This window comes from Microcaecilia unicolor, chromosome 11, assembly GCF_901765095.1.
Source record: "Microcaecilia unicolor chromosome 11, aMicUni1.1, whole genome shotgun sequence".
Taxonomy (NCBI): Eukaryota; Metazoa; Chordata; class Amphibia; order Gymnophiona; family Siphonopidae; genus Microcaecilia; species Microcaecilia unicolor.
The window spans coordinates 51073202-51095866 of NC_044041.1; the positions used below are offsets into that span (position 1 = coordinate 51073202).

At 43.4% G+C, this 22665-nt stretch overlaps 1 protein-coding gene across 3 annotated transcripts in view; it reads left to right on the plus strand.

Annotated features, from left to right (window-relative positions):
• The window catches only part of EP400 (E1A binding protein p400), a 401921-nt gene extending 380336 nt beyond the window's left edge, over window positions 1–21585 (plus strand). For all 3 annotated transcript variants that reach the window (XM_030219806.1, XM_030219807.1, XM_030219808.1), the window contains 3 exons: window positions 12186–12332; window positions 13182–13259; window positions 19569–21585. In XM_030219806.1, the coding sequence (XP_030075666.1) occupies window positions 12186–12332; window positions 13182–13259; window positions 19569–19835 (492 nt within the window). In that variant the 3' untranslated portion in view covers window positions 19836–21585. The remainder of the gene's footprint in view (window positions 1–12185; window positions 12333–13181; window positions 13260–19568) is intronic.
• Window positions 21586–22665: the final 1080 nt, after the last annotated feature.

Here is a 22665-nt window from a genome sequence, read left to right on the forward strand (position 1 = left end):
TGATCTCCCTAGGTACTACTCAGGTAGTAAACAAATGTTTAGTTAGTTTTAATATTGATATCTGTTTGATTTACCTGATAATGTTGCTATATTTTCACCATTTTTTTCCTCTTACCATTCACTTTCCTGACAGTAAACCGTATTAGTTTATTGACTTTGCTGTCCTGGACTGACTAAGAATCCTGGGATCTTGCTAGGTATTTGTGACCTAGATTGGCCACTGTTGGAAACAGGATGCTGGGCTTGGTGGACCTTTGGTCCTTCCCAGTATGGCAATACTTATGTACTTATGTTTTGATCTGTGGGTGCTTTCTGGGAACTGGGGGACCCCTGGGATTATGGCCCCAGGGTCCTTAGAAACCACTGGGTAAATAACTTGCAAGTGGGAGCCCTGGTTGGCTCTAGGTATTTCATGACAGTCAGTCTTCCAAATTAAGAAAATGCTTGACTGTGTCAGAATATACTGCTAGAGGGTCAGGCACTACTATGTTCAAAGATGACTGTGCAAGAGGCAGGAGTGATTGGGCATTGCATGCGTTAATACACTTTATTTACTGCAGGCCCCATTTTATGCAGTGGAATCTATTTACAAGTAGCCCGCATTGACAGTGTTAATGCACTTTACGAAAATCCTTTCTTTTATAAAGGTTGTGTTTTTACTAATCATTATAGGGGTAATTTTATAAAGCATGTAAAGTGCAGGTGAAAACTTGTAACTACACGTGTTGACAAAATGGCATGTAGGCATTCCCAGGGGAGTAGTTGCAATGTATATTCATATTTTATAAAACATGTGAGCATACACATATTTACATCTTTTGTAGTGGATGTGAATTTGTGCTTTGTTTTGGGTGCTTAATTTATAAATGTGCCTATGTTGTCTTTTTAAAGTAGGAATCTTTGAGCTTTTTATATAGATGTTCTGTTATAAAATTACCCCCCCCCCCCCCCCACTTCCGGTGATGGAGTGAGAGGAGAGGATGTGTTTTTCTCTCTCTCCAGGAACCCTCCCCCAGCAGCGCTAAAACGGGACCTAAAATAAGCTGAAAAATGGCGATTCACACTTGCGGGACCAGACCTATATGGAACAATACCTGATCCGAGCAACAACAGCTATGCCCGGGAAAACAGTGAAGAAAGAAGCTGACCGGCAGCGCGGGACTGGCGAATCCAAAATGGCAGACAGCCCTGCGCCGGCGAACCCACCGCTGATGTTTACCCCGTCGCAACTCGCCCAGTTAACGGAGGCGTTCAAAATGGCAATGACGCCCCAGTACACCCAGATCTCCGAGCAATTAGCAGCGGTAGAAACATTATTGGCAGATACGACCAGGAAGACTGGGGACCTGGAAGGCCGCATAGTAGCGGCAGAAGAAGCGGAGCAGGCGCTGCAGGGGCGAGTACAGGAACTGGAAAAATTGACCGCAGCCCAGGCCCAGCAACTAGATGACCTGGAAAACAGGTCGCGGAGATCAAACCTGAGGATAGTGGGGATGCCTGACAATTTGCTTCAAACACAGTTGGAACGCTGGTTAAAAGAAGAATTTGCATTGTCGGACAGTGCGGGACCCCTATATTTGGAGCGCGCCCATCAGCTGGGCCGCAAGGGAGCTGGAGGTGGCCGAGCAAGAGTAGTCATCACAAAAGTTCACAACTTTGTACATAAAACAGAAATACTACGAGGAGCACGGCAGAAGTGGGACACATTATCCTTTGATGGAACAAAAGTCAAAATTTTCCAGGACTATTTAGTAGCGCTGCAGGAACGCCGACGCACTTTTGGGCCAATTTGCACAAGACTAGCAACACAGAACAGAAGATTCATGCTCGTCTACCCGGCGCAACTTAGGGTGTTGCAAAACGGAGCCTGGAAAACTTTTCAGTCCCCGCAAGAAGCACGAGATGATCTCCAAGAGCAACTGAACTCTGAAAACACCACCACCTGAACCCAGATCAATGGGGACTTGAGGTATAGGTTTGAATATATTGTCACAGGGGGCAAAACTAGAATTTGAGGGGTTCTATTGATTAGTATAAAGTACGGAATCAGAGGGGGAAGGCGCCCAGGACTGCATTAGGTTGGGAATAAGAGACTGGATAACACAAGGGAAGTGTGAGCTGGGGGAGGGGAGCCATCACTGCAGGTCTTACACCACAGGGTGGATGAAGGGCCAAGGGAGAGAGAAATGGGGAAGGTGGGGGGTGCAGAGGGAGAAAGGACGGAAGAGGAGGGGGCAAGGGGGAGTAGGGAGGGAGGGATGGCTATCGCAGGAACAATCCGCAGTTTTGAACCAACAGACACAGGAGGGGGTGGAAGGCAGCGGGAGGAGAGGGGAGACAGTCTTGGGAAGGGAGGGCAGAAACAATACATTTGAATACCAAGGGAGAGCCCCACGACATCTGAGCAGAGCAAGATTCAGGGCAACCACCGATAAGGGTAGACTAGTAGGGAGATGGGCGAGGCTGGGCGCTCGAGTCCCAAGTATACAAAGGGAGAATTGTATATTAACCATGGCAAATATTACACTGGGATGGCTAAGATGATCCACTTTATTTCCTGGAATGTTGGGGGCATAGCAACTCCAGTGAAAAGATCGAAAATATTACAGGCACTGCAGAGACATAAGGCAGATGTGGCCTGCCTCCAGGAAACTAGGCTTTCGGAGGAGGAACACTGTAAGTTGAAAAGAGCATGGGTGGGGGAAGTCTTTTCCGCTTCGGCTGATGGCAGGTTGCGGGGAGTAGCAATACTAATAAGGAAAGGAATAGCAGCTAAGGCAAAATTACTCCAGGAAGATACGTGCTAATACACCTTTGGCTTCAGAATAGAGAGTTCCTGGTGGTCTCTTTGTACGGACCCAATGTTTACACGGCAACTTTTTTCCAGTCTATAATAAAGCAGTGTGCCTCGTACACTTCCCTGAAACTGTTGGTGTGTGGAGACTTTAACTTAGTGGTGGATCCAGGGATAGACACCACCAGTCCAAGAGAAGCGCCACAGGAGGGGAGTAGAAAGCGGGCACTCCCGGCGTTCATGCGCGCCCTGAACCTGGTGGACACATGGAGGGCATTGCACCCAGAAACAAAAGATTACACACACTTATCTAGGGCGCATGGCACCAGCTCCAGGATAGATTATATACTCATAGACAGCTCGGCCTTCTCCTGGGTACGAGACACTGGAATAGGCCCCACAGAAATATTGGACCACGCGATAGTATGGATGGAGATAAAGGCCCCAGAGTATTATCAACATAAAGGGGGATGGCGATACCCGGGGTACCTACATGGGGACAAGGAGTTCACGCACTACCTCAATACCAAGTGGGGGGACTATGAACGGTTTAATAAGCAACACATGAATAATCCTAAACTGTATTGGATGGCCTCCAAAGCGGTCGTTCGGGGGGACATAATTGCCTTTGTACAAGCTCGTAAGAAAAAGCAGGCAAGGGCAATTTTACATCTGGAAGCCCAACTTAGGAAGGCTAAAAGAATTTACACAAAAAATTCGACGACAGTAAACAAGGAACAGTATTTAGTGGCCCAAGTCACCCTTAATACTCTAATTCATAGACAAACTATAAGATCTCTAACATATTATAAGTGTAGGTTACAGCGCTTTGGTAACAAGGCAGGCGCCATGCTGGCAAGATTGCTGAAGACAGAGACGCCAGGGCGGGTGATTACTGCAATACAAGACCACAATGGGGTGACAAAAAATAAAAGCGAGGACATAGGGCAGGTATTCTATAGCTATTTTAGTTCTCTCTATGGGGGCTCGTCGAGAGAGGATATGGGGGCCTTGGTGGGATACTTAGAACAAGCAGGCTTCCCTAAACTCCAGCCACAACAGATAGACATGTTAAATAGACCCATTACAGGGAAGGAACTACAAGACATGATAAAAGCATTGGCCATGAATTCAGCACCCGGACCTGACGGCTTCATGGGAGAATACTATAAGGCCCTACCGAAAGCAGGCTTGGAGGCGTTTGGGAAATATCTAGAACAAGTAATTGAGGACAAGGAATTCCCCCTGCATGCAAATGACGCTCTGATTACGTTGATACCTAAACCCGGTAGGGAGGGAACGCAACCAGGTTCTTACCGGCCGATCTCCCTGATAAATTTAGACGTAAAAATCCTGGCCCGCATACTTGCCACCCGACTGGGACAATTACTCCCTGACCTAATAGGAGAGGAACAAGTGGGCTTTGTGAGGAACCGACAAGCCGGGAATAACGTTAGATGCCTACTGTTAGCAATGGCAAAGAGTCAGCAAGACCAGGAACCAGCTCTGATACTTAGCTTGGATGCCGAAAAGGCGTTCAATAAGGTGGACTGGGAATACCTGTTTGGGCTGTTAACCTATATGGGAATTCAGGGATGGTATGGAGATGCATTGAGGGCAATGTACAATAACCCTCGGGCAGCAGTCCTAGTAAATGGAGTAAGGGGAACCCCTTTTGAGATTCGGCAGGGAACTAGGCAGGGATGCCCGCTCTCGCCCCTCCTTTTTGTCCTAGCAATGGAGCCATTACTACACGTTCTCCGGACGGATGGGGGGGGTGAGGGGGGTACCTTTGGCGGGAGGTACAGTTAAGGCTCTGGCGTTTGCTGATGACCTCCTTGTAATAACCCAGCAGCCTGAACGGGCAATACCTAGGATATTAGAGGTGGTACAGGAGTTCGGGGCCCTTTCAGGGTACATATTGAACATTCAAAAATCTAGGGCTTTGGAGGTGCTACAGGGGGACACTCTCAGGCAGAAACTGACTTTGCCCATAGAGTGGGAGGCAGAGGCAATAAAGTATCTAGGTGTGATAATCCCCCGAGAACTCCCACAGCTGTATGATCGGAATGTGAGAAAGCTGCTGAACGCCACAAAGCTAAATTTGCAAATGTGGCAAGGATTCCTGCTATCGCTCATGGGCCGGATAGCCCTCTACAACATGGTGACAGTACCCAGATGGCTCTATGTATTTCAGACTTTGCCTTTATACCTGACCAAGGCAGATGAAAAGCGGCTAAATAAGATCTTGCAGACCTTCTTGTGGGCACAGAAAAAACCAAGAATAGCCTTGACTACCCTTCACCTATCGAGGGAATTTGGAGGTTTAGGACTGTTGAATTTACGTGATATGACGATTGCAAGTGGAATGAGGCACCTGAATGACTGGCTAAGGCACACACAATATTTTACTCCCTCTCACCTTGAGCTACAAGAAGTAGGCCAGAGACATATTAGCTATTTGTTACATAAGAAGAGCAAAGGAGAGACTAGCTTGTTGGTGCCAGCGCAAATTTTGCCCACGGCGCAGGCGGTGTGGCGCTGGCTTTGCCAGCACCACAAATTCCGGGCCAGTACAACTCCATACCTTCCAATCTGGGGCAATCCGGAATTTCCGCCTGGACAGCAACATGCAGCTTTTCTACACTGGAGGGACAAAGGGTTGGAGTACATGGTTCAGGCAATCGATGAGGATGGAAAGATTAAATCATGGGACCAACTTAAAACCCAGTTCTCGCTCAGCTCATCAGATTGGTTTCATTACTTGCAACTGCAGCATTACAGCAATAGCCTCCCACAAGAAACACTGACAGAAGATGTGCAAGAAGAACTGGGGTCGGCGCTTTCATTGGGAGCACAGCAAAAAGTCCCATTGAAATATTATCACAGACACCTAAAGGACATGGCAAAAGAGCCAGATTTTGAGACATTATCAACATTGTGGAGTGTGGAGTTGGGGGCGGACATAGCCACGACATTGATCCGGGAACACTTAATTAGCTACCGTAAGAGTACTGACCAAACAAATTACTGGGAGATGCAGTTTAAATTCACACTGAGAGCGTATGTCCCCCCCAGATGTGCATTTTACATGGGCCTATCGCCAGATGGAGCATGCCCCAAGTGTAAGGCAGAAGGAGCAACACTAGGGCATATGTTCTGGGGCTGCCCGCGAATCGGAGCATATTGGAAGGCATTGACTCGGCGGGTGGCGGACATGTGGGGCATACAGTGGCAAGCAGAACCGACGTTATTGTTCGGCCACCTGAGGCTGTCTGGAGGCTTACCAAGAGGATGCCGAGCATTTGTATCCAGAGCAAGAAAATAATCTTGCTGATGTGGTTGTCGGTGGAGAGCCCTACAGTTTCCCAATGGAGAGGGCAGATGATCAACCTGCTGCGCACGGAGCGGACCAGCCTGCGGTCCCAAGGGCCCTTACTCACAAAAAAGTTTTGGAACTGTTGGACTCTGTTCTGGCTGACCCTGACACCCCAAGCCAGAGGACAAATAATGAACATGTGAGATAAGAACTGTAGCAGAGCAGAAAAATAAGAGAGCTGCGGACTATAACTGTGTTGGGGGGGGGGGGCTAAAGGTGGGAGGGTAGGGGAGGGAGGGAGGGATAAAAATGAAAAAAAAATGGTATTGGATAACAATAGATCAGTCTGGCGATAAAAGGAAGACATTATAATGCCATCTTTTGATCTGCACTGTGTTTAGCTGTATAAGACACTGTTGAGATATATGTTGGACAAATAAGTTGTTTGTGTTGGTCTAAATAAGTTAGAGAAGATGCTAGAGTGTTTGTTGAACAAGTATATTTTGAAGTTTTCCCATAACAACTATTGAAAATAAATAAAATTACCCCCCCCCCTGTGAAAGCAGTTTGAAGGTACTGAATACCCTGAAAACTATTTGTAGCCTGCAAGCAAATTTTCTAGGAAAATGCCCCATGGGGTGGGTTTCCATTTGAAAAATGCAGGCTGGCATGGAAACTTCAAAGGACGGGTGCAAGGTTCTTTCCCTACCCCACCACCACCTAACCTGCCCACTTTGTCCCATGGGAAAAGTGTACATGCTGTGAAATTGAAATACATATACAGACCTGGGCAAATTGCTTCCTAGAGAACTCAAGGGGCTGTTCAGCAGTTAGATTACTAGACTAGGTACCTTTAGTTTGTCATTCCATGCTACCAAATTAGGGAAAATTTACCAGAAAGTTCTCAAGTTTAAAAATTATTATACCTATTCTGCACTGAGGGAGTGCCAATTCTGTATTATACATAGGGCATATTTCACTCAGGATCGTCTGTTTAAGATAGGGGCGATAGACACGCCGGTGTGCCAGAAATGTAAGTTGGGATTGAACTCTTTTTTTTTTTTTTTTTTTTCCATTCACTGTGGGAATGCCACAAAACCCAGACCTTTTGGAAGGCAGTGTTTGGGTATCTGGAGAGATTAATAGGTAAAGTAATACCACTTTCCCGACAGCAATACTGTTAGACAATTATGAAGATTACCATTTAAACAATAAATCACATACCCTGCTTGCTAGGAAGGTGGGGATACTGGGGAAGAAAGTGATATTAGGAGTTTGGGTTGGAGAAGAAGCACCATCATTCTAGGCATGGAGGAATAGATTGCATGCCTTGATGACAGTGGAGTGTCAATATGCTAGACATAATCCGAAAAGGTTAAAGCTATTCCAAGCAGTGTGGGGCGTGTATGTTGAATCCCTCCCGCATAGAGCTAGGAGTTTGTTGCTGAACTCCGGTTGAAGGGGCAGGGTGAGGATGCTCCGCGGCAGTTACAGGGGAGACTTAGACAGGGATCTTGATTCGGAAAGTTGGCTGGTGGACCTCCCCTCTTACTTGTTTACCTCCCTTTTTTATTTCATTTTTTATTTTATTTCTTTTCTTCTCTTGAGGGGATAGTAGAGTGGGAAAGGAGTAATATGGGATAAAGGGGAATAATTGAGGGATAGGGAGGCCTCAGAGGACCATGAGATTGTTCAGGGAGTTGTTTTGTTTTGGGAGAGAGTTACATGGGATAAATATTCTTAAACGCTATTAAAAACTGTTAACGCATAGTTGTGAGGGAGGGGCTGGAGGGGAGGGAAGGAGGGGGTTAATGATTGGAAACATTTGATGATCCAACTATTGATGACTTGCACATGGATGGGGTTGTTCTAAATATCGGAGTATGGCATATTGAAAGTGGTGGTAGTTTTATGGGATGCATCATCAATACAAATTGTTGAAATCTAAACATTAACCGTTGAACATAAAATAGAGGGGTGGGGATAAAATGTTAAAAGTTTTGATGACGGACTGTAGTAGTTTGATCTGAGTACATTTTCATAATTGAGCTTCTCTATAATTAGGCTGTGGAATGTGTTTTCTTTGAATTGTCATCAATAAAAATGTTGAATCCTAAAAATTATTATACCTATTAATATGAAATTCTTCCATGTTTAAATGAAGTGAATAGGTATTATAGTGATGTTACAGCCTCAGGGATATAACCACTTGCTTGGGGAATATTACACTGTTTATTTTGCCTTACTTTCCTGTTTTCTCAACCTGTTCATATTGGCCTCAAAGCCATCAATCACCTTGAATGCTATTGAGTGAAAACCTTAAAAATGGTAAAAACTTGCGATGGTTTTAGTTTTCTTTAGTGCCAAAGGAGCCTGACAGGTAACATGCTGTTTTTTTACATTCTGGCGAATGAGACAGGTCTTATGGTTGACTATCTTACAATTAAAGCGGGTGAAGTAATGATTTGCTGATGCTCCATAAGACTGCTGTAGTATTGTGACAGGTAGTTCTGGAAGTAAGCCTTGTAAAAGACAATGCCATATATTGTTTTATACTAATGAAAGTTGGAATTAAATGGATGCTATGTTTTGCTAACTAAACTTGGTTAAGAACTGTGCTGGGGTAAGTTATACCTAAGTAAGAATGTAATGTGAGGGAAACCCTCGAGAAGGGGACAAGCTCCAGAGACAGTTTGGGCAGCGCTGATGGAGGGGACAAGATAAAGAGGAAGTTGGGGGCACTTTGTATAACTGTATCTTCCAACCTTCATTGTTATATTGTAAAGCTTACTTATGTAAATCTCCAGAGGTATCTGATATAGACAAAAACAATTATTGAACCAGGAGTCTACCGAGCATAAATCACTAAATAATCAAAACTAACCCATTATATATTTCATGTATTTTTTTATTGCATTTATATCTCACATTTTCCCACCATGTGGCAGGTTCAATGTGGCTTACATATTGCTAAAAAGGCGGTTACATGAAAGGCTACAGAGGAAATTGGAGGATCATGGGATAGGAGGAAATGTCCTATTGTGGATTAAAAACTTGTTGAAGGATAGGAAACAGAGTGGGGTTAAATGGGCAGTATTCACAATGGAGAAGGGTAGTTAGTGGGGTTCCTCAGGGGTCTGCTAGGACCGCTGCTTTTTAATATATTTATAAATGATTTAGAAATGGGAGTAACTAGCGAGGTAATTACATTTCCTGATGACACAAAGTTATTCAAAGTCATTAACTCGCGAGAGGATTGTGAAAAATTATAGAAGGACCTTACGAGACTGGGAGACTGGGCGGCTAAATGGCAGACGACATTTAATGTGAGCAAGTGCAAGGTGATGCATGTGGGAAAAAAGAACCCAAATTATAGCTACGTCATGCAAGGTTCCACGTTAGGAGTTACGGACCATGAAAGGGATCTGGGTGTCGTCGTCGATAATACACTGAAACCTTCTGCTCAGTGTGCTGCTGCGGCTAGGAAAGCGAATAGAATATTGGGTATTATTAGGAAAGGTATGGAAAACAGGTGTGAGGATGTTATAATGCCGTTGTATCGCTCCATGGTGCCGACCGCACCTTGAGTATTGTGTTCAATTCTGGTCGCCGCATCTCAAGAAAGATATAGTAGAATTGGAAAAGGTGCAGCGAAGGGCGACTAAAATGATAGCGGGGATGGGACGACTTCCCTATGAAGAAAGACTAAGGAGGCTAGGGCTTTTCAGCTTGGAGAAGTGATGGCTGAGGGGAGACATGATAGAGGTATATAAAATAATGAGTGGAGTGGAACAGGTGGATGTGAAGCGTCTGTTCACGCTTTCCAAAAATACTAGGACTAGGGGGCATGCGATGAAACTACAGTGTAGTAAATTTAAAACAAATCGGAGAAACGTTTTCTTCACCCAACGCATAATTAAACTCTGGAATTCGTTGCCGGAGAACGTGGTGAAGGCGGTTAGCTTAGCAGAGTTAAAAAGCGGTTAGATGGTTTCCTAAAGGACAAGTCCATAAACCACTACTAAATGGTCTTGGGAAAAATCCACAATTCCAGGAATAACATGTATAGAATGTTTGTATGTTTGGGAAGCTTGCCAGGTGCCCTTGGCCTGGATTGGCCGCTGTCGTGGACAGGATGCTGGGCTCGATGGACCTTTGGTCTTTTCCCAGTGTGGCATTACTTATGTACTTAGATTTGTAGAAGTCTAGTACATAATACAGAAGTACATATAAATGCTTAGGTTGATATATTGGCATATTGTGAGAGAGGTTAATATTATTGTTTTCCATTTCTGAACTTTTCGTGATGTATGGTGGTGTGGGATTAGGCAGATCTAGGGGGGAAAGACTTCTTGAAAAGAAGTGTTTTCAGTTTTTTTTTGAATTGTAGGTAGTTTTCTGTGAGTTTCAGGTCTTTGGGTAGTGAGTTCCAAAGTTGTGTACCTATAAATGAGAGGCTGGTGGCATGTGAAAATTTGTTAACGAGATAAACGCTGACATATATAGCAGGGCGTTATAGAAAACTGTGGGTTCAGCTCCTTAGGAAGCACCAGCAAAACAGAAGCTTGCTGTCGGGCGTACCCACTGATTCCAGTGTTACAGCAGCTAAGTGCCTGTTTATTCTTATTATTAAATACAAAACTCTATAAAGAAAAATTATAAAAAGAAGATTGAATAATGAGTATAATAAGTGAGGTTTTTGACTTATGAGGATGCTCGCCAGCTGGTTTACAAAAGAAAAAGTTGAATTTCAAAAGTAAACGCTGAGCAGCGTGGTCGACTGTTCAATACAAAACAGTGAGCACCGAGTATCTGAAGTCTTTTTCTCAGCTGTCTCATGACAATATAGAGAGAAATTTACTTGCAAGCTGTGGATGTATATTTATATTTATTAAGCAAGTACCAGGTAGAGATTAAATTATTTTATACCTTTGCAATTGGGGTAGTGAAGGGTTAGGTAGGTTCTTTCTGTTCTCGTCATGTTTCTTATTGGTAGATCGATAAGTTCCGTCATGTAATCTGGTGTGAGTGAGTCCATAGATGATTTTGTGGACTATTGTGCATATTTTGAAAGTTATGCGAGCGTTAATAGGAAGCCAATTTAAGCTTCTTGGGAGGGGTTTCGCGCTTTCAAAGCGTGTTTTTCCGAAGATGAGTCTGGCAGCTGTGTTTTGTGGCTGTCTGTAGTTTTCTTATGATTTGATCTTTGCAGCCTACGTAAATACTATTGCAGTGGTCTACATGGGTTAGTACCATGGTTTGGATCATGTTGTGGAATGAATCACTGGGAAAGTAAGGTTTTATACGTTTGAGCTTTCACATGATATGGAACATTTTCTTGGTCGTGTTCTTAGCTTGGCTTTCTAGCGTTAGGTTGCAGTCAATTGTTATGCCTAAGATTTTCAAGTGGTCTTAGATTGGGAGGAAAGAACCTTGTGCGTTAATTGCCGAGGGGGGAACATTATTGTATTGGGACGAGAGAATGAGACATTGGGTTTTATCTCTGTTGAGTTTTAACTTGAATGCCGTGCTGTTTATTATTTCTTTGGTGATTTCTGTGGGGTTCTGTTTAAAGGGAATATAGATGGTGATGTCATCTGCGTAGAGAACTGGATTGAGGCCTTGTTTGGATAGAGATTTAACCAGTGGTGTCATCATTAGGTTGAATAATATAGGTGAGAGCAGTGATCCTTGTGGTACTCCACATTCCGCTTTCCAAGGTGGAGATATATCTCAGTTTGATTTGACTTGGTATGTTCTGGATGTCAGAAATCCCTTGATCCAGGAGAGTACTTTTTCTGTAATTCCTATCTTGTTGAGGATTCTCAGTAGTATGTAGTGGTCGACCATATCGAATGTGCTTGATAGGTCAAATTGGAGTAGGAGGGTGTTTTTACCCCTTGCTATTAAATATTGAAAATAATAATAATGGAAAGTAAGTTCAGTCTGGTAGTCATAAAGCAGCGATGAGAAGTCATTAACCTATTGATATATCCACTGCTTTGCTCGATGATCTTGTTAATATAAGCTGCTTACCTGAACTCTAACGCTCAGCCTTATTCTTTCCTGCAGATCAGTGCACCACAGGCCTCTGCCCAGGCTGGGCAGCAGAAGGTCACCTACACCACTCAACCAGCTCTTAAAACCCAATTTCTCACCACTTCCTTGACACAAGCACAAAAAGCAGCTGGGACCCAGCAGGTGCAGGCACAGATACAGGTAACTCCATACACTTCTCTCACAATTAGTCCTTGCCCCTACTGGGTATGGCAAGTAAATTGAAGCTTTATATTGTAGTACAGTGAGAGAGAATCTCACTCATTTATTTACATTTATAGACCACTCCATTCGAAAAGTAGCTGCTTTTATTACATTTGTCTTTTTCATTTTGCCCCAGCAATTTCCTTGTCCTTTTGGCTTTTAGCATAATAAGAAACAAACAGTATCAGTCTAAAACACTATGAACAAGGATCTGGGTTTTCTAGCCCATTATAGACCATAAAGTTGTATTTCTCTGTTTATCACCCTCCTCTCTCCTATTCACACCCATCCTGTTAGACTATCAATGCAATGCTTTGATGTTCCCATGCATACCTCTTACCCACCCCCACCCTGTTAGACTGTCAATGAAATGCTTGGTTGTTTCACTTATAAATATACTGTCATCTACCACATTTGCTTATTTCCAATCTGACGAAGAAGGGCAACCTTCGAAAGCTAATCAAGAAATGTATTAAGTTATGTCCAATAAAAAAGGTATCATCTTATTTTCTTTTCCATGTTTTATTTTGTTTGATTTCTATTGATAACCTTTAAGAGTGGACTAACACGGCTACCAGACCTCTCTACTTTCCATAGAACAATGCTAGAAAAACATTTCCTGTGGTAATGTTGAAGTCCCTAGCTATTAAAAACAAGCCATTGCAACTGTTTATGTTGAAGACAAAAATAATCTGGGAATCAATGTAAAGTATTCTCAATCTGTTGTGCTCAGACAATAGGGGAACAATTACAGGCTAACAATATTGTATGGTGTCCTTTGTCCCCCTCTATCATATCTTATAAAAGGTTACGAAGCTTCCACAAGGAATCCAACAGCAAGCCACGGTGGCTAGTATCCAGCAGGTGGTGTCTGCTGCTCAGCAGGTGGGTCCTGAAGCAAAAATTAAATACTCCTGGAGATTTTATACCCAAGAAAAATTTGAGTTTGTTTACTGGAAAATCTAATAGGTTCTGATTACATAAGCATTCACTACTGTGCACCACAGTTCCTTCAATTTTTGTCTTCCTTTCTAACAGCCATTTTGCCCTTCAAAATGATTAACATCCTTATTGTCTCCTTCAGACCATTCCCGACTAGTGGGTAATATGCACTCCTATCAGCAGAGAGAGACTGAGAATTATTGAGTAGTGCAACCCTGACCTGTATTAGTCTCCCAGCAGAGGTAGGTGAGTCTTTGCAGGCCTGCTCTTTGTTGGTTGGGTGTGCCATTTTTGGCCCCGTTTTGTAAGAAAAGTTAGAATAGTATTTAAGGGATTTCTTCAGGAGTGTCCTATAGAAGATTTTGTTTATTAAAAAAAAAAAAAAAGAAGAAGAAGAGGCAAGAAACAGAATACACAGGCAGCAGGAAAAAAAAAGTCTCTCTCTGGCCTTGAGTGTGGACCCCTGTGCTTTTGGAGGTGTATACTCCAGTCTCTGGGTCCCTCCCCCTGCTGCTCTCTTTTGGTGAGTGGTGTGCCTTGGCCTTCTCCCCCATGTACTTGGGAGAAGTTCCTTGAGGCAGGCCTGTAGTTGGAACAGAGCACTGCTGGTATTTAAAAAAAAAAAAAAAAAAGACACTTGGGGTTGGTTGCAGCATGCTATCAGGCGGGGGAGCGTCTTTTGCGGTGGGAAGCTTGTGGCTGGACACAGCTCTGATACAGTTTGGCATGGCCTCCCAGACAGAGAAGGCATGTAGGTGCATGACCTGTTCACTCAGTGGGTGATCTCTGTGCACAGCTGTCTTTGTAATAGGGTGTCCCGGTGGCAGGGAGTGCTGGGAAGGCACCTCAGCAGAGTAAGAAGGCTTCTCGTGGGGGAAACTGTATTCCCGGCGCGTGGAGCTCTCAACGCTGTTTTGGAGGGAATGTCTGTCATTTTGGGTCCGAGTGCTGTGGGGCTCGACTCGGGAGAGGGATTGCTGCTTCTTACCAGGCATGATGCCTCTGTGGTCCCCTCTCATATGAATATAAGTGGTCCATCTAGCCCAGTATCCTGTTTTCTAAACAGTGGCCAAGCCAGGTCACAAGTACCTTGCAGAAACCCAAATTGTGGCAACACTCCATACTACAAATCCCAGGGCAAGCAGTTGCTTCCCATGTCTGTCTCAATAGCAGACTACGCAGACTATGGACTTTTCCTTCAGGAATTTGTCCAAACCTTTTTTAAACTCAGATACGCTAACTGCTGTTACCACCTCCTCCAGCAAAGAGTACCAGAGCTTAACTATTCGTTGAGTGAAAAAATATTTCCATGTAACTTCCTCGAGTGTCCCCTATTCTTTGTACTTTTGGAACAAGTAAAAAATCGATTTACTTCTATTTATTCTACACCACTCAGGATTTTGTAGACCTCAATTATATGTCCCCTCATCTGTCTCTTTTCCAAGCTGAAGAGCCCTAACCTCTTTAGCCTTTCCTTATATGAGAGGAGTTACATTCCCTTTATCATTTTGGTCGCTCTTCTTTGAAACTTTTCTAATTCCGCTATATCTTTTTTGAGATACAGCGACCAGAACTGAACACAATACTCAAGGTGCGGACGCACCATGGAGTGGTAGAAAGACATTATAGTATTTTTGGTCTTATTCATCATCCCTTTCCTAATAATTCCTAGCATCCTGTTTGCTTTTTTGGCCTTTGCACGCTGAGCAGAAGATTTCAGCATATTATCTACAACAGCACCTAGATCTTTTTGTTGAGCGTGCACCCACAAGGTGGAACCTAGCATCAGGTAACTATGATTCTGATTATTCTTTCCAATGTGCATCACTTTGCATTTGTCCACATTAAATTTCATCTACCATTTGGACGCCCAGTCTTCCAGTGTCCTTAGGTCTTCCTGCAATATTTCACAGTCTGCATGTGTTTTAACAACCTTGAATAGTTTTGTGTCATCTGCAGATTTAATTACCTCACTCGTTCCAATTTCCATATCATTTATAAATATGTTAAATAGCACCGATCCCAGTACAGATCCCTGCAGCACTCCACCCTCCTCCATTGAGAGAAATGAACATTTAACCCTACCCTCTGTTTCTGTCCAATAACCAATTGCTAGTCCACACCAGAACCTTGCCTATCCCACGACTCTTTAATTTTCTCAGGAGTCTCTCATGAGGAACTTTATCAAAAGCTTTCTGAAAATCTAGATACACTATATCAACCGGCTCACCTTTATCCACATGTTTATTCACGCCTTCAAAGAAATGAAGCAAATTGTTGAGGCAAGACTTCCCTTGGCTGAACCTATGCTCTGTCCCATTAAACCATGTTTGTGTACGTGTTCTGTAATTTTATTCTTTATAATAGTTTCCACTATTTTGCCCGGCACCAACGTCATTCTTACTGGTCTATAATTTTCCGGATCACCCCTAGAACCCTTTTTAAAAATCGTTATCACATTGGCTACCCTCCAATCTTCAGGTACTACGGATGATTTTAATGACAGGTTACATATTACTAACAGCAGATCAGCAGTTTAATGCTGGAGTTCTTAGAGTATCCTTGAATGTATGCCATCCGGTCCAGGTGGTTTACTACTCTATAATTTGTCAATTTGGCTCAGTACATCTTCCAGGTTCACCAAGATTTCTTTCAGTTCCTCCACATCTTCACCCTTGAAAACCATTTCTGGTACAGGCAGATCTCTTACATCTTCTTCTGTAAAGATAGAAGTAAATAATTCATTCAGTTTCTCTGCTATGGCTATGGCCTTGTCCTTCCTGAGCACCCCTTTTGCTCCTTCGTGATCTAACAGTCCCAAGGATTCTCTCACATGCTTTCTGCTTCTGATGTACCTGAAAAAGTTGTTACTGTGAGTTTTAGCCTATGTGGCAAGTTTCTCTTCTTCTTCTCTTTTAGCCTTCTTTATTAATGCTTTGTATCTGACTTGCCAGTGTTTATGTTGCTGCTTATTTTCTTTATTTGGGTCCTTTTACCTTTCTTTGAAGGACAATCTTTTGGATGTAATGGCCTCTTTTACTTCACCTTATAACCATGCTGGCTATCATTTTCTCTTCTTTCAACCTTTGCAAATATGTGGAATGCATCTGGTCTGGGCTTCCAAGATGGTATTTTTGAATAACATCCATGTCTGATTTAGTGTCCTAACCTTTGCAGCCAATCCTTTTAGTTTCTTTTTAACCATTTAACCATATCTACTCTTGATTGACAATGTTAGGATGTATTATTGTAAGCCACATTGAGTCTGCAAATAGGTGGGGAAATGTGGGATACAAATGCTACAAATAAATAAATACATTTTCCTCATTTTATTATAATCGCCCTTTCAAAAATGTTATAATAGTTGCCGTTTTAAAAATTAAATTCATTTTTCCCAGAGTTTGTTCTATTGCTTTATCAGACATTGCCTGAAAAGGGGGCTCCCTGTGGAGGCTGTCCCAGGGTCCCAGAAGGGTTGCTTGGGGGGGGGGGGGGCTCCCTTGGGGCCAAGAAGGCTTGCATTGCGGCTGGGGTGACCTGGAGGAGGTGCTTAATCTCAGCTCAGAGCTCCCATTCTCTAAGAATGTGGATCAGGGAGATCCCTGGGACGCAGAGAGCCTATAGGGGAGGATCCCTCAGTTCTTCGGATTTTTAGGCAGCAGGACTTGCCAACTTTGTTGGCGGAGGTCCTTTGGGCTCTCAGATTGTCTGCAGACCCTCCTCAGGTATCTCAGAAGGGTGACCTGGTGTTAAAGGGGGTACGCCGGCCGCCCCAGACCTTTCCATATCATGAGGATTTATGGAAATTGGTGGAGGGTGAGTGGCAGACGCCGGATTCGGTCTTGCGCATGGGTTGGTCAATGTCTTGACTTTATCAGCTCCCTATGTCGGACCTGGAGTTTTTCCGAGTCCCTAAGGTGGATGCTGTGGTGATTGCAGTCACCAAGAAGACAGCTATTCCTGTATAGGGTGGGGCGGCCCTTAAGGACCCTCAGGTTCGTAGAATGGAGGCTGTACTGAAGCGCTCCTTTGAGGTTTTGGCCTTGGCATTACAGTCAGCCATTTGTAGCGGTTACGTAGCAGAGGCCTGCTTTCGATGGACGCACAGCATCCTCCACAGACGTCTTTGGATGTCATTAACTTGGAGTTGGGCACGGCCTTTCTCTTGGATGCTCTCTATGACTTGGTCCACGCATCTGCGAAGAACCTTTCGAGCTTCTTCAGCAAGCTTCCCTCAAGGATCTTTCTCTCAAGTTGGTGTTTTTGGTGATCATCACGTCGGCGTGGCGTATTTTGGAGTTGCAGGCTCTATCGTGTCGGGAGCCTTTACTCGTTTTCTGTAAAGAGAAGGTGTCTTTGCGGCCAGTTCTGTCCTTTTTACCCAAGGTAATTTCTCCTTTTCATGTTAATCAGTCCATTTATTTGCCATCCTTTTCGCAAGAGGAGTCCCTGATGTCTGTAGGGCACTGAAATGTTATGTTCACCAGACGGCAGAGTTTTGTAATTTGGATCATCTTTTTGTTTTGTTTGGCGGTTCGTGGAAAGGGGAGGCGGCGTTGAAGACCTCCATTGCTCGCTGGATTAAGGAGACTGTGGTGTCCGCTTATCTGTTGCAGGGTAAGGATGTGCCTGCCATGTTGTAGGGGCATTCTATGCGGGCTCAGGCCTCCTCTTGGATGGAGCATTCTCTTATTCCTCCGCAGGGCATTTTCTGGGCGGCAGCTTGGTTCTCTCTTCATTCCTTTCTCAGTATTACCAGTTGGATGTTCGCTTCTGTGTTGGTCTGGGGAATTTCTCACCCTTGGTGAGTACTGCTTTTGTACTTCCCACTCATCGGGAATGGTCTGGAGCAGATGATAAGGAAGGAGAAATTAGATCTTACCTGCTAATTTGCTTTCCTTGAGTCTCTTGAGACCATTCCCGAACCCAATAATTCTCAGTCTACTACTACTATTTAGCATTTCTATAGCGCTACAAGGCATACGCAGCGCATTCCAGTCTCCCTCTGCTGGTAGGACAGCATATTACACACTCGTCAGGAATGGTCTGGAGATACTCAAGGAAAGCAAATTAGCAGGTAAGATCTAATTTTTCCTTATGAAAGCTGCTTCTGCTTTGCTTTTTTCATGATGCAGAAAAACAGACTTTCTTTAAGAAAAATATTATCAATTTCTTAGCATCCCTCTAGACCAGTCCAGACTCTGTGAGTTTATACACTCCTTTCAGCAGATGGAGACTGAGAACTACCTGTTTCAAAGTGATTTAATTAGAGCCCTATGCCACCTCACAGCCAACCAGTATTTCTCAGTGTCCATCAAATGGTAGATGTGTGTAAACCTATTTGGCCCAGGGCTGGTAGAGGTAGGCTGGGTTACTAGGGATTAGAAGACGGTAGCCGTAAATGGATTGTTTAAAAAGCATTTGGGGGCAAGGGTCAGTGTGGCCCGATTACTCCACTGGGATGTCACACCCAGTGGTCCAGGTCTCTCCCCCATCTCTCCAGCCAGTAGACTAAGTGCCTTAGTTCCCCTCCCCTGAACCTAGGGAAGTAATCCTGAGCATCTGCCAGGACAAGAGGTGGCAGATCTCAGAGAAAAAAAAAATCCAAGGGACACAGTGAAACAGCTTGCCTGTAGTACTTCCATCTGGTCCGCCAGATCATTGGTGAGTGCAGTAGAAGGGAGAAGTTGTTTCCTTCGCCTGACCTGTATGACACAACCTCCTGGATCCCTGATAGTGGATCTGTGCTCTGCAGAATGAAGACAGAGCTGCGACCCTCATTGCAATGCTGGGAGCCAAGATTAAGACTAACCCATAAGGTGTGGAGCCTGGAGAGGGAATTGGAGTGCAGACCAAGCAGCGGTCCTGGTTTTGGCAGAAACTGTTACCATCTTAGATTCAGCAGGCACAGTGGATGCAGCAGAAGGCCTGCCATTCCTGAATCCAGTTGTAGGGAGAGACACCAAGAGAGTGGAGGAAACCTCTGGAGGGGGTGGGCATCCCTCCAGAATTTATATTTTGAAAAAAAAAATTTTTTTTTTTAACTTGAAACGATCTTTATTGAATATTGTAACACACACAATACAACCTCCAAAAAGTACTGTACAAAAAATAATAAAGTGTAGTAAATATAAAAATTAAAGCAAATAGACCCCCACATTCAGTCACACTGAACTGTACTTTGTTTATACAGATTCCAGGTTTTCACCTGAAAATAACTAATTTTTCTATTTTAAATCATTTTCACCATAGGTGCAGCCACAAGCGGTGACGTTCTCTCAGGCAACAGCTACTGGGCAGCAGGTGCAGGTGATTCCTGCAGGCTCAGCTGCTGCTCAGGTGGTCCAGCAGAAACTACTCCAGCAGCAAGTGGTCACAGCCGCATCTCCGCAAATTCAGGCTTCGGCCCTGCAGAGCTCAGCACAGGCAGTAGCAACTCCAGAAACTCAAAATCAGCAAGCAAAGGTGCAGGCAAGGGCACCTGCTGTCAGATTGAAGGCACCCACTAAACCCAGCTGATCGGCTTGAGGTGGGGGAGGGCAGATGGCTAAGCCTGGGCAATAATATGGGTGATTTCTTTGCGCCTCATTGGCCTAATGCCTTCAAGTTTTCATCAGAAAAAAAACTTGGGACTTCCAAACACCTTGATGTGTTTGTTACTTTTCATTGTGCTTCAGGAGAATTTTTTTCTGTTTTCTGTGCACATTTGTACCACACCGTGACAGAACCTAGCAGCGCTCATGGTTAAGCTGTGTCTAACTTCAACAGCAGTAAGCACAGGTCAGCATCACTCGGGATTGCCAAGATACCATCTTTGTGCAGAAGTTTATTTAGTTCCTTTAAAAATTGTGCAGTAAAAGAGGATTTTTTTAAATCAGTATTTAAAAAATAAAACCTTTACTATTGAAATGTCATCTGGTTGGCACAGCTGGTGCTTTCTACCTATGCAGAAGGACCCATGTGGTCTTTATTGATGTGTTCCAATGTGAACTTTTGTTTAAATATGTATAAAATACATCTTTTGATATTCTTCTGAAGAGGAATAAAAGAATTCTGAATATTTGGACAGTAATACCAAAACACAAGCTTTTCATTAAAATACAAGAGGCATGCATATCTTTCATCCACCAATTATTATAATGGAATCAGGGATCTCTGTTGTGGGGGTAAGGACAACCTAAGTATAAGAGGTGAATGTGAAATCAAGAAGTGGACATTCTTCAGCCTCCTGGATGTGAAAGCTTCTGTGTATACCCTTAACTTGGGCTGTAGGTGAGGAAGAGCCTTTGCCTGTCCTTGCGCACAAAAATAGAACACCAAAACAATCATGGTATGGACTAATTGTGTATATTATATGCACTGCACTGTAACATTGTTTTATATGTGGAATGTTAGACTGATGCACTGACTTTGCAGCATTCAAGAACCAGTCTTTTCGAGATGAGACAAGATCATTGTAGTTTGGATCTGATCCCATTTAATAAGGATTTTATTTTGCCATAGGGGAGAGAAAATCTTTTCAATCTGATTCAGCTGGGGTTGCAGTGTGCACATCACATGTTTGCAAAGCCAGAATTGACCAGTCTGTTGGTCTCTGGGTCATTTGTGCTCATGAGGTGTGCTGCACAGCTGACCATTTTTCCTAGATAAGGCCATAAGGAATCGGGCCCTGAGTGGAAAGTGAAATTTGGAAATGTATTACTAATCATGAGACTACATGAAAGCAACTGTTCCTCCTGCTAAGTGCTGGCCAACTCCAGCAACTTTGTAGAGTGTGCTCCTGTTCCTTGCTGTACTCCTGAGGACCCTCCAGAGGAATAAGGAACATTACAGCCACCTGTCTGGTTTTGTTCTTAGTGCCAGCCTCATTCAGCTTCTGTGAATAGACCAGAAATAGTGGTTGTTAATCTCTGTTTGCCCTTGCTGTCAATGTGTAAACTGTGCAGTGATTTGGCAGCACTACTGATTTAATAGTAAATATTTTTGTCCATTCTTTCCTTTAACAGCAAAATTATGGAGTGAATGTAGACTGTGGGTCACATAACTTGTCTGGTTCAGTACTGTTCTTACCCACATCTCTGCCTTCTCAGTTGCCTTATTGTGACGCAGTGTGTAAACGCTATGCAGGAATCCTGCTCTTTATGTTGCACAGAAATGCTAACCCCATTACTACTGCAGTCAGCAACTAGGGTCATTTTCCCTTTACAATAAATCAAGCAATAAAGAGATGGATTAACCAAAAAATTCAAGTATTTTTCAAGTGACAATATCATATTTTTGTGTTTCTCATTGTTTATTGGCTTTCTGTTTACAAATTAAATCTTACAACATTGTTACCATAATTTTCAGCTCATACTATTTACTCATATTTTCATGTTCAACTTATGTTGATTACTGGTTCTGTATTTTCCAGGCAAAACATTCCATCTTAGGATTGCAATCATTGCAAAGGTTTACTGAAGCCTGATATCTTCCACATTATTACATTTTCTGCTTCAATCTACTTTTTGTATTTACTTTAAATTAACCTGGGGTTATAGGAATGCACAGTGCTTCCTAGATAAATTCAGGGTCTTGAAAAGCTGAATCAGATAATGAAAGTCCATTCTATGGCATGTTTTACTCTAGGCTGTCTCAGTAAAATGCCTTGTTAGCTACTAATAGTTTTCAATATATTCATAAAACTTTTAAGAAGGTAAAATGACAAGACTGCAATCAATCACTGTTCTGATGCAGTTTTTCTTAACTTTCCCTGTAATGGGAAGATTTTCTTTGTTAATGCAATACTCAAAATGCCATCTTTCTAGATAAAGTAAACATGACAAGACTTAAATTTGTAAATAATTTGTACACATGAAAAGTTGTATTTGAAAAGTAGGATTAAAGAACACTCATGTATTCTGCCAGATTGAAGGGGTAATAATATGTTCTTCCCTAATATCCATCTAGACCAGTCCAGGCGTGTGGGTTTATGCACTTCTACTAGTAGATGGAGACTGAAAACTACTTGTTTCAAATTGCCTCTGTTAGAGCCCTGTGCAGAGTATAGCCACCAGTATTTTTCAGGCTCCAGCAGATGGTAGATGTATGCAAATCTATGCAGCCCTGGGCTGGTAGAAGTAGGCTGGTTAGCCATGGGGGTCTAGAGCCTTAGGTATGCAGGGTGACAGCCCTAAAATTAAGATGAAAACAAATTAGAATAACAAATCCTCTGTTTTGGCAAGACCAATTTGAAAGAGTCTAGGGTTGGTGTGGCTTGCTTGCCTGAGGGGGGTCTCCCTCCTCCCCTCCATCTTGCCGCCTTCTCTTTCCGCGGGTAGAATTGAGGAAGAGTCTGTCTTAGTTTCCT